Genomic DNA, 24,413 nt, shown 5'->3' with positions numbered 1-24,413 from the left:
AATACTATAAGTGTAAGAAAGAAATAATTACGCAAATGTGCCACTGAAATGAAAGTTTGATAGTGAATTTTCTATAAATTGTTTACAATCTGACACGTGCTCAGTGCCTCTCTTTCGCTTTTTTCCGAACTGGTGACCTCCGAGGTCAATGCACATCGGAGATTACGAGCAGGAATTACTGACAGGATGACAATGATTCATGAATCGACATTTTCTGCTGATTTGACGGGTTTATTGCTTCAGATTCACTCTGATTCTAAAGTTATATATTTTCAATCACATATATGTCAAATATTTGTTCTTTTATTTTTAAAGTTATTTACCATCAGTTACAGCTTGTATTGCTTTAATTTTGCTACTGCTTATACTTACACTTGTTATTCTAATCATTGAATGTCGTAATTCTCTACTTACTATGTTTACTGATAAATACCAAAATAAAAAAAGTTATAAAGAGGCCCATGGGCCACATCGCACACATAAGTCACCATGGTACTGCTGAACATTGCGCAGCTATTGTGATTTTTAAAAGATTTCTTGCAATTTTTATTCCCATGAAAAATTTGACTCTATATTGTAGTCCAAACCTAGTTCCATAGGGTCACGATTTAATCATGATACAATGTCACAAGATAAAAAAAAATCCGACAAATAAATACAATAAAGTTGCGAACAAAATCGATCGTTTGCGTTGTACAGACTGCCGATCAGGTTCCCAGGTTCCACCTGAGTTAACCTCCTGGTGTGGGGTCCACCTCTCACCTAGGCGTAAAACGCTGCCTAAATAAATATCCATAGCAACGTATCCAGTAAAATCAGTAGAAAACAGGTTAAACTTACCATATATGTGCAATCTGTAGTTATTTCAGATCAAGGATCGCCAGATTTTATTCGCAAACGTAAAAAAAATATCAACTTTCACTCGATGTCACCAGTCGCATCCATCTTGGATTTCTATTTCTGTGTGACCGCTAGGTGGCGCGGAACAGGAAATCGGAAAATTGAATTCACACACACACGCACTCGCGCCTACACGTGAGTATGCTCTCAAACCTACACAGTGACATTTATACATCCAAATGTCCTGTCCTGCTTATCTGTAAATTTTCAGTGTTGTCACAATGAGTGACAAAACGTGGGTTGGAGTCGAAGCAGGGGGGGGGGGGGGGGGGGGGAGGGGGGAGGGTTCATGAACATTTCCAATGTTAATTTGGTAATGTGATAGATTTACTAAATTTCCCGTGCCAGCCTGTCCCGAAACTACACAATTTTGCCCGAGTTTTATTGTTTGCAGGACTGCAACTACCCTGCATTCAGTGCCCCCCCCCCCCCCCCCCCCCCCCCGCACAAGCGTCAGAGGGTACATTAGCAAGGGAATTCTCATTTGCATAATCATGTCAACTTCCGGCCACCTTTTAGCGATTTCTCGCATTTGAGAAGCAGTAGACGATGTTTGACGGTTGATTATAGCCGATAAATGGACTTTATTTCCAGTTCACCATGACGATGCGAGAGGTAAGACCTTGACAGAGTTACTTCTAAACGGTAGGGGTCTAATTATCATATTATATCGAACTTTTCTCCGAAATTTTCAAGCGATGCAGCTGGTAAAAAGAAAACCAAGATGGCGGCGTGATATACCTTGTGAATATTATGTTTACAGGGAGACAATTTTTTTTAATATAGATATTTAAAGCGTCGAGTGTCTGTGACCCCACCGTATCCTGATAAGGACACCCTCTATAAATAGATTTAAACTCCAGTCGCCAACAGCATGGTACTTTTGCTTTAAATTCTACGAAAGGGGGAACACACTATATGTTTGCTCCATTCATGTAATAGGACATTTAAATATCGTCCTTGTTCAAATTGACCGGTTAAACAGGACTGTACTGCAATTGGAATCTTTTTATCAATATTGATAACGTTTTATCTCATTACCAGGTAACACCTTTACGATCGATAGTCACGGAGTTGCATAAAAACACCTCTCATAATTTCTTACGGATTTCTGAAAACTAAACATTTGTGATCAAGGTTCGGGGAACAGAGAAGAACATGGGACAGTGTCTAGGACGAGTGGATAGACAACAGCATGCTCCTAGAGATGTGGTAAGATAACATACACAATCCTTCATATATCGATTTTCTAAATCGGTATACGATACTAGTTATGACTATTAGCCGAGTGGTTAGAGCATCGCGCTCAAAATCACACGGCCTCTCACCTCTGATCGGGGCGGGTTTGAATCCCGCTCGCGCCGTTAAGTGAGAAAGTTTAAAGTTTCCCAGTTTACTTTCCGAAGGCCGATGGTCTCTTCCAAGGTACAATGTATCTGGGTTCTCTCTTTCACCAATAAAAACTGGGCGCCACCAGATAACTGAAAAATTGTTGAGTGGGGCGGAAAACAATCAATCAATCAACAATCTATTAGGCATGTATGTCGGCTTAGTACAGCTATATACACTGATATAGGTAAATAGATAGAGACTGTGCTCGACCTATACATTTCGAGTATAATTCTTTGTAGAGATTGTGCTCAACCTGTATATTTTGGGCATAATTCTTTGTACATGACACCCCTCACCCAAACTCCAATAATTACGTGGTCTCCCTGCGGTTGTTATGGATAATTATTCTTTATCTGAATAAAGTTCAATACAAATTACCTATGAATGACTGACGTATTCCAAAACTGGTAGAAAGACGTGTGGTTCTGAAGGAGAAATTGAAAATGTAAACAGTATATAGCACGTAGACGTAATCACACGAAGGAACGAGTCATACTTGCTGACTCTTTTGGGCTAAGAAGTGAAAAGTGCATAACGTCCTTCCTAGTAACGGACTGATATCAACATTGCACAATACAGCGGGTGTTACTAAAATATGGAACGAAAATTTCAGAATTAGAAACATATGTACTTAAGATAACACCAACAATCGGGCAAATATGCTTTATTTTGATGAAATTCAAAATCAGAATTTATTTACAAGCGGTAAAACAATTTTATCTCATAATTCTGCACCATAAATTGTTTGTAACGTTAATATAAGTTTCCAAAACGTTTTCCAAGTGGAATCTTGCAATTTCGGCATTAACAGAGATGTTAGCAAGCAACGAGTGTGTTATGTATATTCAACAACGATAATTCATCATCTTATTAAAACAACATCTTGTGTTTGATTTATTATTGTTTGATTTATTATGTTTTAACTAAACGAAACCGTTAGACCACTGCCTTTAAGAGATAGTTGGCCTCTGGCACCGATGAGTTATAAGAAAAAATCAGCGTGGATTGAAAAAATGTAAACTTATCGTCGCGCTCGGCGCGGACTCCCCTGAAAACATTGATTGGAAATTCAGTTTCTAAGTTGATTTTCAATCCACTTTTAATTACTCTTGTATTATTGAATTATAGCGTTAAACATTTGATAAAACGTATTCAAAACGAAAGTATGAGGTCTATAACTGTAGTGCAGAAGGATAAAATACTGTAGTTCAATTCTGATAACACAACAGTGAGCGGGTAATAGGCGAAAGCTGCAATTCCACTCCAGGCGCAGATTATTTATGTACGATCAACTTTTTGAAATTCAATTCAACCACGCATGTGACCCATTTACTCATTAAAGCATATTCGTACGATTAACATTTCAACGGCATATGTGTACATGTATATATGGAACTCGATTTACGAAGAAAGCTGTCATCATTTCTCATGCATACAACATTTACGCATACTTTATTGCTATCGCAAAAAAGTTAATTACAATTACTAGCAGCGCTTTCATCATTATGAACAAGTTGTATAAAAATATATAATAAAACGATTAAATTAAAAGAAAAAGACCCACAAATTAAATCCTCAGTCGATGCTGAAAAGTGTTCCCACCGTGCGCGGCGATAGGCATAGATCTTTTCAATCCTCGCCCAGTTAGCATCCGCCCATTGCATTGTGACGTCAAATGTTTTGACTCTAATAGAGGCACATCATTTGTTGCCACTTATTGTTCGCCGGTCTTAGATTGGTACAAGTGGTACGTGCAAATGAATATAGAATACACTTTCCACTTGTACACACTCTAACAAAAATTAGATCTTAGATCCGCTTGCGTACTTCAGTTTTTATATATGTGAACAGGTCTAACAGATTGACTTGTACATAGCTTGTAAAATTTGTTGATACCCCCACAGCATACTAGTACTAGACTAATACTCTTAGCATGTCTCATCATTGCGATATATCAATTAGCGTATATAATCTTTCAATCATCTCTGAATTGTATGTAATCTTTGTTCAACATTCGGTTAAAGACCATGTTAATTATTGAATCCACCTGATAGTTAAATATCCAAATTGACATGGATATTTTAAAAAACGTATATTGTCCTGTAAAATTAATTGCAATTTTATAATAGGACACAAATAAACATTTACCAATTTATTATATAATCAAATGTATATGTATGGAACATATATATATTGTACATTCGAAGTGTATATAAATGGACAAATATCGGCTGCATGATGATTTTTGTGGGGTAACTGGAGAGTCGCCCAGTGCGCCAGTTGTACTTAACTTATAAGGGGCACACTGGGTGTCCGAGTAAAACATTCAGTACCCGGACCCGAACAGTCGCCAGCGTTCTAAGGAGGTAAGGAGACCCGCGCTTCTCACCTTGTCTCCTACAGTGCTACCTGGTTTGAGAATTATTATGTGGGGCATATACATAAACCAATAACATGCCCCAGCTTGTAGCATCTCACTGAAGTGATGTGGATATGGCCCCCAACCGTCCCCGGTGGTGGTCCCACGATAGCAAATTAACTTTGTTTTAACTTGTTAAGACTTTTAGTCCTGTAAACTGCCCCCCTTCTTTAGAAGCAAGGGTGGGGTGGGGTGGGAGAGACACACACGTTTTGGAACAGAAACAGTCATCACATACCATTACCGACTCCCCAGTTCCCTAAAACATGCGACAGTCTAAATAATTAGACTCAGTATCTCCGTATGTATATTGCAGTTTACGTAAAAGAAATACCCCATTAACAATTAAAGTTTGTCTTAAGTAATCTTCAAATATATTAAATGCATACTATATTAAGAATGTATGTAACCGGTACCTATACTATATTTTTACTTGTATAATACTCTGAATTGTACTGTGTGCAAATGTTATACAGTTGTCAATCTTTTTTTCTTATATACATGTAGACCGCAAATTAATTGCATATGTTATACAATTTTGTACATGTACATAATCTATTTGCAAACCAGTTGGGGGGATAACCCAACAGAAACTGAGAAAATACATCTAATATATATATATAGTTTGTAAATAAAGAATTCGGTATTTGATGCAGTAAATACATCCAATAATAAAAGTCAAGAAACACAAAACTCTATATATGGGGTGGGTGCGTGCTTGGGTTGGATCTACCTAATGATTGGGGTCTTTCCCAGGGAGTACTAACTGTGACCCCCCACCCTCCGATGTAACCGAAGTTACTAAAGGTTTAGAACATCTGTCTGTCTGCCCCAGTCAGTCCGAGTGTCTCTCTGCCTGTCAGTCAGTCTCTCTATGCCTGTCAGTCTGTCCGTCTGTTCCTGTCAGTCAGTCTGTCTGTGCCTGTCAGTCTGCCTATCCATGTGCCTGTCAGTCTATCTGTCCGTCCCTGTCAGTCTGTCTGTCTATCCCTGTGTCTGTCTGTCTGTCTATCCCTGTGTCTGTCAGTCTGTCTATCCCTGTGCCTGACAGTCTGTCTGTCCGTCCCTGTGCCTGTCAGTGTATCCCTGTGCCTGTCAGTCTGTCTATCCCTGTGCCTGTCAGTTTATCCCTGTGCCTGTCAGTCTGTCTGTGCCTGTCTGTCTGTCTGTCTATCCCTGTGCCTGTCAGTTTGTCTGTGTATCCCTGTGCCTGTCAGTCTGTCTATCCCTGTGCCTGTCAGTCTGTCTGTCCGTCCCTGTGCCAGTCTGTCTGTCTGTCCCTGTCAGTCAGTCTGTCCCATTTCTTTCTCGCACTTTCATGATTTACGAAAGGAGGCTGAAATTTAGTGTGTGGTTTACTACTGCTGGTTTACAGATCAAGTATAGGTTTTGTCACGGTTGAGTTTTTTACAAGATATATGGGACTTTGTGCCAAATATTGTTTCCTGGACTTTCCCCACTATCCTTTAATTTGGGAGAAATCAGAAATTTGGTAAGTGGTTACCCAAATGAGTAGCTACATATCAAGTTTTACTTTTGTTACTGTTGAACTATTCTTACACAAATTGTGAGGCTTAGTATCATGGTTGAATGAAATTCTTCAAATTTTGTTTCCTGGACTTTTTTTCACTACACCCTACTTTAATTTTAGAAGCTGGATTGAGACGTAATCTATTAATATATGTTTACAGATAAAGTTTAAGTTTCGTCACAGTGGACTGATTTTTACGAAATTTATGGGACTTTGTGCCGAATGTACTTTTCCGGACATTTCTCTTAAGTTTTAGGAAACTAAAATTTGATATGTTGTTATCGAATGAATACATGTAGATACGAATTAAGGATCACTTGCTGCGGTTGAATTATTCTAACAAAATTTTTAGAACAATCATACAGCATTGGGCAAGGTATTATTATTGTAAATATGTGTTGTTTTTCTTTTCTATCTTCATTCTATCTTACTGTTTCCACAAACTTCAGAGGCGTACTTTACTTTACAAAACTTGTCATTGGAAATGCATAAAGACAATCAGTTGAAAGCGAGTACAATTAATTGCCAGGGTTTTGGAGATGGCGAGATATTTTCAACTATTTGAGAAAAAAGAATTTCAATATTTACTTTTTGCAAGATACACACGTTACTCTCAATGATGAAATTTGTATTCCGAAAGCCGGAAAAACAATACAGTTTCTTAAAAATCTCTTTGAAAAACTAGCATCAGGGTGTTTTGCAGAAAGAATAAAACTTTACTAGATAAATTAATACATTAAGATCAAACTGGATTTATTAAAGGTAGATATATCGGTGAGAATATAAGATTAATTCATGATATTATGTATCATACAGAATCCAAACAGATGATTGGGCTCCTGATGCCTATTGATTTTGAAAAGGTTTTTCATATTGTCTCCTGCAAATTTATTCAACCAACATGTGGTTTTTTTTTAATTTTTGGTGTTTCTATTTAAATCTGGAAAAAATTTACTTACAAAGTCATGTGTTATTCAAATATGAAATTATGTTACAATACTTCAGTCCAGAACGGGAAGAATATAAGATGTCACTCAACGCAGATTACGTCTCTATTACGTTAGATGATTCTCCCACTTCCATGGATGGCAATATTAATTATTAAATATTTTGCAATAATTTCACGTCTAAGGATCAATTTTTAAAGATAGGAATGATCTGCATAGAGAGCAGAAAATTTTCGTAGGAAGTTTTCCATCATACAAGGTGGAGATTTGATTGGAACAATAACATATTTTATTTACTAGGGATAAAATATTTGCATTAATATACGATAAATGGAGGAATTCCATTATAACACTAAATTAAAGGAAATTGAAAAAGTTATGATGTAGTGGAATAGTAGCAGTCATGCCCGAAACATACGCACATACAATCTATCCTTCTGTGTTTAGTAAACCAGAAGTGATAAAAGAATTAAATAGGTTACATGAGGAATGCGTTTTGACTTCAGCTGACAAACTTTGAAACGACATAGTCTTTGTTTGTAAGGCTCATTATAACAACTGTATTTAAAAACGGACATGACATTAATTCCATATTTGGCAGTCCTAACTATACTTTCATACTGATTATTAGGCCGTTCTTGGCGCACTTATTTTGACTACGGATTACTCCGTTTACCTGATCAAGATATAGGGCTTACGGCTAGTGTGACCGGTCGACAGGGGATGTTTATTCCTCCAAGGCACCTGATCCCACCTCTGGTATATCCAGGGGTCCGTGTTTGCCCGACTCTCTATTTGTATTCATTATAGGGGTTAAGAGATTGATCACTGTTCATTATCTTCACCTTTCATACTCCAACTTCCCTTTCAAAAGATGAAATTCTTCAAAACCATGCCACATTTTTAAACACACTTAATATCCTAGGCATTGAGTAGTATGCAATGGGACGGATGAATATGAGTTACCATACTTATGCTGGATTCCTAAACTTCACTAAAACCCTTACAAACATACGATACATTGCTGGATCCAGTACATGTTCTACTAAGCCCCTATCTTTCCTCCATAGGATTATATCAACGCCAAACGAATTGTGCCATAACACATGCTAAAACAAGTGTAAATCAAATGCGGCTTCTATAAAATTTTAAAAGAACTTTCAGTAAATTTGAAATCACAGAACTTTTCTCAAATCAACAACATCAAACAACATTTTAACACCTTACACGATATATTAAAAACTAGACTGTTTGACAGCATAGAAAGTTGCTTCTTCAATACAAATGAATAAAGGAAATACCGGGTATTAGTATCTTGTGATCAGTCATTCAAAAAATTACTTTGTTAAACACCACTCTTATTCTACGCTCAAATACTCTGAAGTTGATATTAGAGAGATGCTAGAGTTCCTCATAGACAATATCTTCGTAGTCTTTAGTGATCAGGTCTTCCAATACTCTGTTTGAATTTCCATTGGCACGAATTGTATTCCTTTATTAGCTGACCTGTTATATTTTTCCGAGGCAGAATTTATTCAAAAGAAAAAATGTCTTGCTGTGGCCTTCAACTTGACATTTATATATACCGACGACGTTTTATCTATTAATCATTTTCATTCATATGTCGGTTCGATATATCCCAGTGAACTCCAAATAAAAGACACCACTTTGTCTTCCACATCTGATTCATACTCATATATTTTATTGAACACAGATGTTCACGGCAATCTAACTGTTGAACTTTATGACAAGCGGCATGACTTCAGCTTCTCCATCGTCAACTTAACATAATTATGTAGCAATATTCCTTTATCACCTGCGTATGTTATTTATGTATCTCAACTGATTCTATACGCAAGAGCTTGTTCTGCGTATGATCATTTATCAAATAGAGACAGACTACTGGCAAACAAGTTGATGTTACAGAAGTTTCAACAGTCTCGTTTAAAGTCAACATTTTACATATTCATGGAAGGTGAAGATAACGAACAGTGATCAATCTCTTAACTCCTATAAGCAATACAAAATAGATAGTTGGGCAAACACGGACCCCTGGACACACCCGAGATATGGGATCAGGTGCCTAGGAGGAGTAAACATCCCCTGTCGACCGGTAACACCCGCCGTGAGCTCTATATCCTGATCAGGTATGAAACACGTCAGACAGCATTCGACCCAATGATAGGTTGTATTAACGAACTAGATCGTTATAACGACCATAGAATTTGCGAAATGCTGACTTCAATCGAGACTGTTGAAACCACTGTACCATCAACTTGTTTGTCAGTAGCTTGCCTCGATTTAAAAACTGACTATACACAGAACAAGCTCTTGTGTATCGAATCAGTTGAGAGTTATAAACACCATATGCAGGTGATAATGGAATATTGCTACATAAATATGGGAAGTTGACGATGGAGAAGCTGAAATCACTCCATTTGTGATACAGTTGAGTTGTCAGTTTGCCGTTAATGTCTACTTTCAATAAAATATCTAAGTATGAAGCAGAAGTGGATGACTCTGTGGTGTCTTTTACGGATGTTATAATGATCTAATTTACACACTGATTTTGACTACGGATTATACGGAGTACTCCGTTTACCTGATCGAGATATGGGGTTGACGATGAGTGTGACCGATCAACAGGGGATGGTTACTGCTCCTAGGCACCTAATCCCAACCCTGATATGCCCAGGGTCCGTGTTTGCCCTACTCCTAATTTTGTATTGTTGATAGTAGTTATGAGATTGATCATTCTTCAGTATTTTCACCTTTATATTTATTACATGCAAAGACTTAGACGTGTTATGGAATATGCTTTGTCCTTTAATCTCTCTAATCAGTAATGAACTCGTCCATATAGTGCTTTGCGTGCGATGCTCGTTTACAAATACATAGGAAAAATCTTACATAAATATATCTCTTCCTATTATTTTGTAAAACAAACATATCTGTTTATATAGTCCTCATAATTTGAATAAGCCCTCTTTATTTCAAATTATAGGATTATATTGTTTGGATAACGTTTTCTGGGACATACGTTATTTCAAACAAAACGAAGATGTGAAGAGGCCCACACCAAAGTCCTATGCCATTATTCATTATTCATGCGCTCAGTACCTCATATATTCATTATTCATGCGCTCAGTACCTCATATATTCATTATACCCCCCGCAACAAGTTGTGGGGGGTATACTGGAATCGGGTTGTCCGTCTGTCTGTCCGTCCGTCCGTCTGTAGACGCAATGGTTTCCGGGCTCTAAAGCATTATCCTTTTCACCTACTGTCACCATATCATACATATGGACTACCCATGAGATGAAGATGTTCCCTATCGATTTTGGGGTCAAAAGGTCAAAGGTCAAGCTCACTGGACATCGAAGTAGCAATATGGTTTCCGGGCTCTAAAATGTTATCCTTTCCACCTACAGTCACCATATCATACATATGGACTACCCATGGGATGAAGATGTTCCCTATCGATTTTGGGGTCAAAAGGTCAAAGGTCACGCGCACTGGACATCGAAGTAGCAATATGGTTTCCGGACTCTAAAGCGTTATCCTTTCCACCTACAGTCACCATATCATACATGTGGACTACCCATGGGATGAAGATGTTCCCTATCGATTTTGGGGTCAAAAGGTCAAAGGTCACATGCACTGGACATCGAAGTAGCAATATGGTTTCCGGGCTCTAAAGCGTTATCCTTTCCACCTACAGTCACCATATCATACATATGGACTACCCATGGGATGAAGATGTTCCCTATCGATTTTGGGGTCAAAAGGTCAAAGGTCACGCGCACTGGACATCGAAGTAGCAATATGGTTCGGTTTGTCATGCCATTTGTTTTTTACACTCAGAAAAGAGGTAGTTTATACCTATTACCAACACCCTTTGGGAGATTGGGGTAAGCGGGGGGTATTCTTAGTGAGCATTGCTCACAGTACCTCTTGTTATTCATGCGCTCAGTACCTCATATATTCATTATTCATGCGCTCAGTACCTCATATATTCATTATTCATGCGCTCAGTACCTCATATATTCATTATTCATGCGCTCAGTACCTCATATATTCATTATTCATGCGCCCAGTACCTCATGGCCTGAGAAATTGAGCAAAGTGCAACTCCCAAAAGCGAAACAAACAAACAAAACAATACAATACAGTTATGAATAATTTTAATGATAATTGTTTTTTGTTTACTAACACAAACACTACCTTGCGATTCATTTTTAGATATTGACTTATTCATCGAAAAGATAAAAATCAAGATTTCGCAAATTCTCATTATACTTGTACTCGCTAATTATCAAATGGAAACATGTAGGTGCTCTATCAGTTATAATGCTAATTGCAACAATTTTTATGTTGCGATTTAAAAAAAATTGCAAATGTTAGTGACTAAACGGTGCACCAGTTATGCTGGACACTGACACTCAAGTCTGACTTAAATCACATCAAAAAATATTCAGTCATGCAAATAATTACTAAATATTAAACACCGTTCTTATTCTACGCACAAGAACACTGGACTTGATATTCAATAGATACTGGAATTCCTCACTGACAACATCTCTGGAGTGTTTGGTAAATAGATCTTCTAACAATCTGCTGCTCTTTTAACAGTTGACCTGTTTTGTTTTTTTATTCTTATGAGGCAGGATTTATTCAGAAACCTGTACGAGAGAAGAATAAAATGGTCTTTTTGTGGCCCTCAACTCAACATTTAGATACACCGACGTTTTATATATATTTTTTAACAATGCAAAACGATTCGATATATTTTGGTGAAAGATTTTAAGATAATAAAACCGTTTTTAAAAGTGTAAGTCTGCCTGGTTTTTAAAAAAATTCAAAACACCCAAGTATATGAGCAAAATATCTGTTCAAATATCGAATCACAGAATTTTCGCCCCTTCATATTACGTCATCGGAGACATTGATAATATAGAAACCGCACTTGTACGGCTTACGTCACTGTCTTACCGTTTGAACACGAATGGTCAGTTTCGATAGCACCTGACGGCTAAATACCGGAACCTTACGTGAGTCTGTGCCTGTTTTGAAGCCTCAGAATCAGACTCAGGGGAAACGACTCCACATCAGCTAAAATTCTTCTCAGGACCAGCCCAGAATTGTAATATATATCAATATAACTTTGTGATGAAGAAATTATAAATAAACTAATCATAATAAAGTAATGGCATTTTCATGTAAAAAAAAAAAAAAAAAAAAAAAAAAAAAAAAAAAAAAAAAGACAATATGCAAATTTAGACCCACTGAATAATAATAGTTACGGGAGTTCCTGTGAAAACATATTTTATATGATTATGCATTGGTGGATCTAGAGGAGGAAGACGCGGTGGTTACACCCTCCCGCACTTTTGGTTGCGCATTTTTTTTTTTTTTTATTAAAATGCAAACCCCTTTTTGTTGAATATTTTTATCCAAATAGTCTGATTCAAGTTCGTTCTTTCATATCGCAATGCTCACATCGTCGAAACAAAGGTCCTTGACCTTCATGTATATTAGGGAAGTGATTCAAAATTGAACTACATTTCTGATGGACCATTTTGCCTTCACCATTGCTGCTCATAGGACACCAATAGGTGTAGTTGCTGATGGATCTATCCACAAACAAATTCACACTTTTTGACAACTACCCTGCTTTTTGTAAATTCCGTAAGTTGTTATTGGTTTATTTTACAGGTGAATTTGACAACTTTATATCCACAACAGATCGGTGTTACTCCTCCAGTTCCCCCTAGAATCCCTCTAACTAGCATGCAGACGCAACAAGAAGGGATAAATTGTCCAGTATTCAACTTACAGGATCAGGTAAATATTATGATCATGAAGTATTCGAAAGATGCTGTGATGAAGAGAATCTATTAAATCATTTAAAAGATTAAACAAAATTAGGATCAATAAATTTTCTACTAAAACCTTATATAAAGCTGAAATAAAATTGGTGCTTTCCAATTTGCAATTGAAGATACAGCAGGTCATTAATAAATAAAATTACCGTCAACATAACCAACACTCTTTGTCATAAAATGTTGAAGTACTATATTCCATCATATTTCAAGTCCACATGTACACGTGTATTTCCTACTAATATACTTCTACTATTGCATCCAAACTTTTTAATCACAAACAAATTTTACAGTGCCTAGCAAGACCATGTTATGCAAAATCCTTCTACATGTTTCTTTCAGATATTGTTCAGTTGGACATGACATAACTGGTGATGTCGATAATAATTGAAACGCCTGTTTAAAAAGGTCCGAATTTCAGAGAATTGGCAATAGAATTTCATCTCTATTAAGAATTCTATCGAGGACTATTCAGAGGATGAGCTAAATATGAAAATAATAACTAGAAACTTTTCAGAATACATGAATAAAAAGTATGAGAGAAATATTAAAATATATTTAATTGCCGTGATAAAATTTAGAAATTCATTTCAAAATTAAGGATTATCTCCCTCATGCATAGGTCTTATCCTTAGACGAATTTGACTCCACTTTTTTGGCACTCTGTTTTTGCCTATAATAGCTCTAGCAAGTTTATTGTTATTTCGGATTTCAAATATTTCGGTTGAGCATCACTGAAGAGACATTATTTGTCGAAATGCGCATCTGGTGCATCAAAATTGGTACCGTATAAGTTTTACATTAAACACATTAAAAACAGAAGTGCGTACCATCTATCTTTCTGTGTTTAGAAAACCAGAAGTAATGAAAGAATCAGATAGGTTACATGAGGAATATTTTTGGTTCCAGTTGACAAAGCTTGGAACAACGTTTTCTTCATTATTACTAATGTATTTTAAACGAACTTGGCATTAATTCCACACTTAGTTATCAAATTTATACTTTAATTTCATTTTCAAAAAGACGAAATTCTTTAAAATCACTTTTTAGTTTTAAATGCATTGATTATCTCAGCCAATGTGACGAATGAATATACATGTACTGGATTCCAAAACTTCACAAAAACCCTTACAAACAGATACATTGCTGTTCTACCAGGGCCCTATCTTTCTCCTCATGAAAATAACAACTGCTGTAAAGGAGAAACCTGACTTATTGTGACACAATATATGCGAGGAGTGATGTAGATCAGATGTGAATTCTGAAAAATTCCTTTCAGTAAATTTGAAATCCCAAAACTTTTTCAAAACTAACATCATATCGTACGACTTCTCAACACATTACACCACCATTTCACACGATAAATTAAAAACTATACTTTTTGACACCATAAACAGCAGCTCCTGCAATAAAAATGGAACTCGAAAATATTCATATATTGTGATCAGACATCCAAAATTGCTTTTTAGCTCTTCTGAGCCGAAGGCTCAAAGAGCTAATCATATGGCCATATGTGTGGCGTGCGGTGTGCGTCAACATTTTGGGAAAAGGGCTATATCTCAAGAACCCCTTGGCCAATTTTTGTCAAATTTGTCACAGGGTATCGTTGGCCCAAGGGCTTTCATTTATACTAAAACTAGGGTTGTGACCCTTTAACAAGGGGAGATAATTAGGAAAATGCAAACAAAAGTAGTGGTTGCTAAAAAATCTTCTTCTCAAGAACCACTGGGCAAATTATCACCAAATTTATGCATAAGGATGAAGATAGGCTGTAGATAAAAAAAATTGTTCAAGGCATCATCTTGGGGCAAAGGGTGTGGTCTCAAGGTCACTTCAAAGTTGACCTTAAATTTTGTTTTGTTAAAACATTGATATTTTGCTTAGTATAAGGACTAGGATCATCAAATTTTGTCAGTTTATGCATCTTAGGACCTAATATCATGTTGTCTCAAAAGTAGGTCATGGCGACCTACTTTTTGAATTTTGCAGGTAATTACTATTAAATGGATTTTGATGCATATCTTGGACACTTTTGAGCCTATGATCATCAAAAGTTGTCAGTTGATGGATCATGGGACCTTAAAGTGCGTCAAGTGAAAAGTATGTCACCATGACCTAATTTCTGAATTTTATGGCTAATCATTTATGAATACATTTTAGGTTGTTATTTCAGATACCGAGAGGTTTAGAATCATCAAACCTTGTAAGTTGATGCGTCTAGAGGCCTCAAAACATATTTATTTTTTTAAAAAGTAGGTCACAGTGACCTACTTTTTGAATTTTGCAGACATTCAAATTTCACATTTTCAATTTTAGATGCATATTTTGGACACTATGAAAGCTAGGATCATCAAACTTTGTCAGTTGATGTATCTTGAGTCTTCATAGTTTGTTGACCCAAAAGTAGGTCACCGTGACCTACTTTTGGAATTTGACGGCTATATTTGAATATTTCAGATACTATTTGACTTACAATTATCAAACTTTGTCAGTTGATGCATGTTGAGTCTTCAGAGTGTGTTGACTAAAAAGTAGGTCACCGTGACCTATTTTGGGAATTTAACGTTTATATCTGAATATTTCAATATTTTCAATATTTCAAACCTTGTTAATTGATGAATCTTGGTTAGTGAGAATTTTTGCCTGTTCTACAATGTATCAGAAGAGCGATTCTAGGCCCATGGGCCTCTTGTTTAAACATATAACACTAATTCTACACACAAGTACTCTGAAGTTGATATGAAAAGGTGCTGGAGTTCCTTATAAATAATATCTACGCAGTCTTTGGTGATCAGGTCTTGCAACAATCTATTGGAATTCCCATGGGCAAAGATTGTGCTCGTTTACTTGCTGACCTGTTTTTATGCCCTAGAGATCGAAGATCGGAGGGCATATTGTTTTTGTCCTGTCATTCTGTGTGAAACTTTAACCTTGCTAATAACTTTTGAACAGTAAGTGCAAGAGCTTTGATATTTCACATGAGTATTCCTTGTGACAAGACCTTTCCGTGGGTACCAACATTTTGGACCCTTGACCTTGGAATTTGACCTACTTTTTGAAAACTTTAACCTTGCTAATAACTTTTGAACAGTAAGAGATAGAGCTTTGATATTTCACACGAGTATTCCTTGTTACAAGATCTTTCCGTTGGTATTGAACCTTTTGACCTTGACATTTGATCTACTTTTTTTTTTTTTTTTTTTTTTTTTTTTTTTTACATTGGTCATAACTTCTAAATGATAAATATTAGAGCTTTCATATTGCACATGAGCATTTCTTGTGACAAGATCTTTTTATTGGTACCAAGATATTTGTCCTTGTAACCTTGGCCGTCTTCTGAATTGGCCATTATCGGACATATTTGTGTTTCACAAACACATCTTGTTTTATTAGCATTCTTATGAGGCAAACTTTATTCAAAAGATTCTTCATGAAAGTAAAAAAAAAAATCCCTTGCTTTGGCCTTTCACTCGATATACAGGCATGTCGAGGCGTTAGGTACAAGTGCATTTATTGTCACACTACTATTCATGCAATTAATAACCCTGTAAACTTTTCTTCGTTTTCAGGAATATCCGCAGAGAGCCTTGGTAGCCGCCATAGATATCGGGACAACATTTTCCGGTTACGCCTTTTCGTTTCGTCATGAGTATCTTTCCGAACGCTTACGTATCAATACCAATCTCTGGGCACACAATAATGGAATGTCTATAAAGGCACCGACTGCAATCTTATTAGAGCCAGGAGGAAAAATAAAAGCATTCGGATACGATGCTATCAAGCTGTATGGTGATTTAGCGGAGTATAACGAACACATCAATTACTATTTCTTCAACAAATTCAAAATGAATCTGTACCAACAAGGTGTAAGTATTTAACTTTTTAAAACTTCAAATTCGAAGTGTTGTTCCCTTACCGATGGAGAGGAATATAGATATTGTCACTATGAATTATTTTCAGGGCCTCACAACAGACTTTACGCTTCATGATATCTCTGGAAAAACGATGTTGGCCGTTGATGTTTTTGCCAAAGTTATTGGCTATCTAAAACAGCACTTGTTAAACAGAGTAAAAGACATGGACTCCAAATTGCAAATGTCGCCCAATGACATCCAATGGGTGGTGACAGTTCCTGCAATATGGGACGATAAAGCCAAATTTTTCATGAGAAAAGCCGCCGAAAAGGTAGAATTTACAGTAGTGAGCCAAGCGTAAGTTTGCAAACAAATATTTCGCTAAACGTTTCATAGAATATCATATATTTTCAAACTATTTTCCTGAAGACAATTCTGGTTCACTAATCTTGAAAATGTCAATTAGTCTCTTATCTTGATTTTACGATAAACTATTGCGGAGATATAACGATAAAATCACGGTGTTTATTTTGTGTTTGAAAATTACATGTAATTATAAAGTCACTTATACAAAAGAAAAATGGATTCATGGGTTAACGTTGATACATACTTTTGGCATAGTTTGGCTGTAATGAGTACATATATAAAATTCTTAAAAAACATAAAGGAGTTGTAAATTTTGTATGATGTTAAAAAAATCGATACAATTTGTCCCACTGTTTTGGACTTTATTGGCGAATCATGAGAATAAATTACATTCCATACGGTAAATTGTATTAAATTTACTTATAAAAACAGATTCATTTTCTTAATTTTTTAAAAAATAAATTGGAAGCAAGTGTCGTCAAGATATGTGGTTAAGTGAGCATTCCTCTACAATGGTTGGTAGTACTATGAAAAGAAATTATGAACCTTTCTGTAGTTCATTTTTATTTCATCTAAATTGGTCCGGAAATGACTCCAGGAGATCTTATGGAAAAAGATGGTTTAGTATGAAATATATACGTAAACATTTTGTCTCGCAACATAATTTTGGGTTCCGTGGTGGTCAACGTTTTTTGCATAATGCCCGGCTGATAAGGATCATTTACACAGTGGACTGAAGATTAGGGAGTGAATAGGCTATCTTCAGCTGAGGCGTAGTATTTCAAAACATATCTTAGATTTCCTTAGTGCCATTCCTTATTTCATTTTAGAATTACTCTGTAAATTGTAGGCTGGCATTGAAGGCCGAAATTTAACATTAGCTCTGGAACCAGAAGCAGCGTCATTATTTTGCCGCTACAATCCAACTTTTCAAAGCAATGTCAAGGAGGACACTCACGTATTTGATGCTTTCAAACCAGGAACAAAATATATGGTTGTTGACCTTGGTGGTATGTTTCGCTTTATCTTGGTAAACTTAATAGTAAAGTTGAACCCGCAAAATATAGGTGCCGTCACTCTCAAAAGAGTCATCTTGGTGCTATAAGCAGATATATGTATTTAAGTCTAGAAATTTCATATCTGAATTTCATCCGATTTTAGCACCGAATGCATTTTCCATCTAAACTTACAAAAGTGATAGTGAGGTTTATTTTATACTTTACGATTTATGAATTTGATTGTGTCCTTAAAGGTGGTACAGTTGACATCACAGTTCACTGCATTCATGAGGGAGGTGCTCTGGAGGAATTGTATCAACCTACAGGTGGTTACTGGGGTGGTACTACCGTGGACGAAGAGTTTTGTGCCCTACTTGTTGGACTTTTCAGTCAGGAAGTATATACTGAATTTCAGCAGAAATTTACAACTGATGTGATTGAACTATTTCAGGAATTTGACATCAAGAAAAGATTATTTGAACCAGGACAAGATTTACCCGTGTCAATAAAAATACCTGCCTCTTTGGTAGAATTGTTCAGTAAACACACTGGACTAGGGATCCAAGAGGTTTTAAACACCAACTCCAATCAAGAAATTAAGATCAAACGAGACAAACTTCAGATTTCTACTCGAGCTTTCCTCCACTTATTTGATAAGTCAATTTCTAGTATCATAAGACACATCCAGAGCTTGTTAGAAATGAACACTATGACCGGTGTAACTGCCCTGTTGTTAGTGGGAGGATACGCGGATAGCCATGTTGTCAGAGACGCTGTGGTATCTCACTTTCCAAATCTGCAAATTATCCATCCTCAAGAAGCCGCTTCCACAGTCCTCAAAGGGGCTGTGTTATTCGGACACGAGCCCCGCGCCATCACAGCGAGAGTCTGTAAGTACACTTACGGTATTGCAATGTCATTGCCGTTTAAAGAAGGTGTTCATGATCCAAGCAAGAGACGGTTTATTAATGGAGAAGACATTTGTGACGATATCTTCGACGTTCATCTCAATGTAGGTCAGCAAGTTTCTCTTACTGGGAAACGTACTGGAAAACCATACAATGTCCACTGTGGGCAGTCCCACTCTTTACTAGAAGTGTATGCTTCTTCTGTGCCGTCTCCCAAATACGTTACCGAAAACTGGTGTACAAGGTTAGGGTCTGTGGTTTTAGAACTACCCCCAGATATGAGAAGAGATGAAAAAATATTTGTTGCTCTGTGTTATGGTGGAACTGAACTAGGAGCCATTGCATGGAATTCAAAAACTGGAACACAAACCCAAGCCTTCTTTGATTTTCTTGGATAGTAATACTGACGAGTTGGAATGAAATACCCTGTACTTTAAAGCTTCCAAACATTAATTATTACGTGCCATTAGTTAACATTTGAGTGAGATCTGTTGTGATGGACCATTGACCTCAAGGAAAATGTAATCACTCAAATTCTTTTAGTATACTTAGTCAATCGTGGAGTACATTGTGGCTAAATTTCTCTTTATATGTTTTATGACTATATAAATGGTTTACTCTACGTAGTTTTAACTGAATATTTTATACGAGTTAGGTTTTGTTTATATTTGCTTAAAGCCTTAGTTGCTAAAAGGTTTTTTCATCATATTCATGTAAATAGTTACATGTATATCTATTCAAGATGTCTATTATGTAGGGATAATCAACACATATTCATAAGTCATGTTTAATTGACTGTGTGCAGGAGATGGATTTAGTGTATTTTTAGATAAGTCTAACGAAGACATATATGTATCTAGTTGCAAGTAACCAAAGAATTGTTACTGGTTGTCTTAAAGTGTCATTAACATGATTGAGCTGAAAATTTTATTTTTCCATTTTTATTGTTTACAATGCTTAACTAAGTATTTCTAATGGTCAACCAAAATTTTAATATCAATTTTTGAGTTACAAGTGAGATATAACACTCATAATTCTCTGTTATGTAAACAAGGCTCGTGCCTTTTTTTTTTTTTTTATACATATAGATTGCTTAAAAGAAAATAGCATGTGTAAAACAAAATGATTTGTGCTGAACACTAGAAACTGTTTAATTGTGTTCAGAATTAACTTGTAAATTGAAAAATCTGCTTTAAACGAACTTTTACTAGCATAATTAACTATTGTGTAGAATGTTTTTAAATTTGTTCATTATTTTTTTTTTTTTTTTTTTACACTTATTACTATGTAGAACTGTCATATCTTTTGCAATATGTATTCTCTTTTAACAATTATTGTATTGATTGAAATGTAATTGTGATATATGTATGATGATGAAAATTAGTAAAATATTTTTTTTAAAAGCACGTTGTCTGCTGATCGCGGTTCCGAGTCCAGCAGGGGTTTTAATTTTTTTTCCAGATTTCTTTCTACTAAAACTGCATTTTGTGACTAAATAAATTAAATTTGAAAGCTTTCAGTTTCAAAAATATTGTTGTACCCATCCTCCACTTTTCATCCGTATCAAATTTCTGGTAAGATCCATTTTGCTTAGGTTTTCGGACTGCAGTGTGCTTTCCATCAATTACTCCTATGCAATATGGCAAATTGCATCTTTTTGGAATGCTTATTCGTAAGCAACTTCTCTCCAGCCTCCAGATGTGATAGGGCAAGTCATTACTGTAACAGAATACTTATCAATTTTGTCCTGGCAGACCTCTGAAATAAAATTGCAGATTGTGTTGTACGCAACTCGAAAAGAATTCTGATGGGATCTGTAACTATTTTCAGTTGCTAAATATCTACGGTTAATGACTAATTTTAGTTCTGGTTCCAAAGCATTTCTGAAGAAAGCGCTTTCTTTTTCAGTCCTTGGTCCCTCCACTGTATAAACTTTCCCTAGAAATATAATCCATTCTGAGGAAGTTTTAGAAGCTTGTTTGGTCCTCCATCATTAATTCAGACACGAGGTTCTCGTACTGTTCATACATTGGTCTTCGAAGCAACCTCTGTCTGACCCATGTTTTTATTTCTTTGCTCCCCTCTTGTCGCAGCAATGCGCTTTCTTTTCCGTTATCTCTTTGCCTGCAATGCAACTACTGTGAACACCAGTAGGCCCATAGTACAACAACAACAAATCTGCAGTCTTTTTTGTATATAAAGTAAGATCTTTCTTCGGATTTATAAAGCAAAGGTACAAAGAAGTAAAATGTGCGACCTTTTTCTATGTTTAGCTTTTAATTGCGAAGGGCTGCGTAGCTTCAGCCTTCCACCAAGCGAAATCTTGAACCGTAAGAACACCGTGAATACAATGCACATGTACCATACTATCCATATTTGTGTCCGTAGTGCCACAGACGACATTGTAATCACTGACAGTGTACCGTCAGATTCGTTGTGATACCGCGACAATTCCTGAGGAAAATGCAATAAATCGTTCTGATAAAGCCACTCTCTGTACCGACCCCGTTGTCAGTTCGTAAACGACGTCTCCACGTCCCTACAATCTGAACAACCGCGTGTTGCCGCGATTCCCTTCCACCATATTCGTATTGAAATACACCCATGTAGATTGTTTATAGCAAGACATTGACGAATGCCGCTTCATAGTTGCAAGAGTTATTGCTCTTACAGGACATTCTACATTTGGAAATCGTTTGGACCAAAGGATATATTTCGCGAGAAACATGTGCTTTTCCCTTCTTTTTGTGTGTGTATATTTACGTATGTCATTTGAAGTCCATTTAGTTAATTGTCATGCAAAATGTGTGTTTTTGTGCTACCGATAGTATTATTCTACAGTTTGTCAGCTGAAGTGTTCTCCGATTGCAGTTAAATACATTTAGACGAATACATTATGCTTGAATATTTGGTAATGTTAAAGATAAACATCACACTGCAATGGGTTTATTTTATTTATGGTGAAGAGGTCTATCACATTTTTTTTTCGTTCTTGTGTTTTTAGTCCCCTCCCGACCAAGTTGAAGGGGACTTCAGGTTTGCACTCTATCCACCAGTCCGGCAAATCAGTTCTCCACACTTTCCCCCTCTATTCTTGCAGATGTTTATTTCATATTTGGTACATAACTTTGCCATAACAAGATACAGATGAAGTTCGAAATTCGTTGATTCTTCACTAAATTATGGCCCCTGGGCTTAAAAAATAACATGAATAGCGGACTATTTTAGCTCACCTCAGCCGAAGTCCAAAATCAGCTTTCCTGATCGAAATGTCTGTCGTCGTCGTAAAAAACCGGTCGCAGTAGCTCAGTGGTACATCGTTGGCTTCGTAACTGGGAGGTTGTGAGTTGGAGCCCCGCTCGTGCCATGGCTGCGTCAAACCTAAGACGTTAAAATAGGTAATGATCGTTCCTTCGCAAAACGCACGGCATTTAGAAGAAAATCACGGGTCTTTTGGATATGATCTTTAAAACGGAGGTCTCGTGTCGCGGCAGGCGTTGGCATGATAAGGAACCCTTACTGCTACGGCCCTGAGCGCAAAGCATAGGTCTAAATTTGAGGTACTTCACCTACAGCTAATGACGTCTCAATATGAGTGAAAAATTATCGAGGGGACGCAAAACATATAATCAATCAATCGTCGTTAACGTTTCACATTTTAATCTTCTTCTCCAGAACCACTAGGTCAATTTCAACTAAACTTGACACAAAACATTCTTGGGTGATGGGAATTCAAGTTTGTTGAAATGAAGGACCATGCCAAAATTAAATTACTGCTAAAAAAAAAGTTATACGGTAATCACAAAAACGCAAAAATAGGATGGGGTCATTTAAAAATCTGCTCAAGAACCACTAGGCCAGAAAAAAACTGAAATTTATATGAAAGCTTTCTGACATAGTGGAGATTCAAGTTTGTTAAAACCATGATCCCCAGGGGTATGTTGGGGCCACAATAGAGGATAAAAGTTATACATGCCAATAAATAAAGAAAATCTTTGAAAATCTTCTTCTCAAGAACCACTAGGCCAGAACAGTAGAGATTTACCTGAAAGCTTTTTTAATATAGAGTAGATTCAAATGTGTTCAGATCATGCCCCCCCCGGGGGGGGGGGGGGGGTAATGTGGGTCCCACAATATGGGATCAAAGTTTTACATGCAGATATATATAGGAAAATGTTTTCCAGAACCTCTGGGCCAATTTCAATCAAACTTGGTATAAATCATCTTTGGGTAAAGGTGATTCAGGTTTGTCAAAATGAAGGGACATGCCCCCTTCAAAGGGGAGGTAATTACAAAAATGCAAAAATAGGTGAGATCATTTCAAATTCTTCTTTTCAAAAACCACTGGGCCAGAAAACCTGAAATTTACAAGAAAGCTTCCTGGCATAGTGGAGACTTAAGTTTGTTAAAATTATGAACCCTGGGGTTGGGGTGGAGGCACAATAGGGGATCAAAGTTTTATATGCGAATATATACGCAACATCTTTAAAATCTTCTTCTCAAGAACCTCCGGGTAAGAAGATTTAAGTGAAAGCTTCCAGATATAGAGTAGATTCGAATTTGTTCAGATTATGACCCCCTATTGTGATGGATGGGGCCACATTACGGAATCAAAGTTTTACATGCTAATATACAGGACAATCTTTTCCAGAACCACTGGGACAATTTCAATCAAATTTGATACAAATCATCCCTAGGTGAAGGGGATTCAAGTTTGTTCAATGAAGGGTCATTCCCCCTTCAAAGGGGAGATAATTACAAAAATGCAACATAAGTGGGGTCATTCAAAAATCTCAAAAACCACTGGATCAGAAAAGTTGAAATTTACATGAAAGCTTCCTGACAAAGTGGATATTCAAGTTTGTAAAACTCATGACCTCTGGGGTTAGGATATGGCCACAATAAGAGATCAAAGTTTTACATGCGAATGTATAGGGAATCAAACTTGGCACAAAGCATCCTTAGATGAGATGTTTAATATGATAGGCGACAAGTCTACAAGGGCATATGATAATTAATGAATTTGTAGTCAAGTTTGATAATTAAGCTTGATAATGTATTTTTAGTCGTTACCTTTCAAACTTTTTTTTATTTTACCAAGCTGCTTGTATAATGAAGATTTTGCTCAAGCTTGTTTTGGAGAGATAACTCTACTTGGTTTTAAAAAATGTTCGAGGACACGTAAATTCGTGGGTATGAGTGATCTACGAAATCC

General features: G+C 36.5%; 1 protein-coding gene across 1 annotated transcript; it reads left to right on the top strand.

Moving 5' to 3' along the window:
• Positions 1 to 1,400: 1,400 nt before the first annotated feature.
• LOC125681075 (heat shock 70 kDa protein 12B-like) lies at positions 1,401 to 20,713 on the top strand. Its single transcript, XM_048920986.2, has 7 exons — positions 1,401 to 1,515; positions 1,945 to 2,112; positions 12,906 to 13,034; positions 16,642 to 16,938; positions 17,033 to 17,257; positions 18,143 to 18,302; positions 18,545 to 20,713. Exons 2-7 carry the CDS (start codon positions 2,059 to 2,061, stop codon positions 19,594 to 19,596), a joined length of 1,917 nt encoding a protein of 638 aa, XP_048776943.1. The 5' UTR covers positions 1,401 to 1,515; positions 1,945 to 2,058; the 3' UTR covers positions 19,597 to 20,713.
• The last annotated feature ends 3,700 nt before the right edge of the window (positions 20,714 to 24,413 follow it).

This window comes from Ostrea edulis, chromosome 2 (genome assembly GCF_947568905.1).
Source record: "Ostrea edulis chromosome 2, xbOstEdul1.1, whole genome shotgun sequence".
Classification (NCBI taxonomy): domain Eukaryota; kingdom Metazoa; phylum Mollusca; class Bivalvia; order Ostreida; family Ostreidae; genus Ostrea; species Ostrea edulis.
Note: the sequence above shows the minus strand (reverse complement) of the source record. Positions and strands in the feature narration are given on the sequence as shown.

Bases quoted from the DNA above. Each gene is read 5' to 3' on its own strand.
- LOC125681075 (XM_048920986.2), top strand. From the start codon at position 2,059: ATGGGACAGTGTCTAGGACGAGTGGATAGACAACAGCATGCTCCTAGA. The intron at 17,258-18,142 runs GTAGAATTTACA...TGTAAATTGTAG, and splicing joins TGAGAAAAGCCGCCGAAAAG to GCTGGCATTGAAGGCCGAAA. The intron at 18,303-18,544 runs GTATGTTTCGCT...GTGTCCTTAAAG, and splicing joins TATGGTTGTTGACCTTGGTG to GTGGTACAGTTGACATCACA.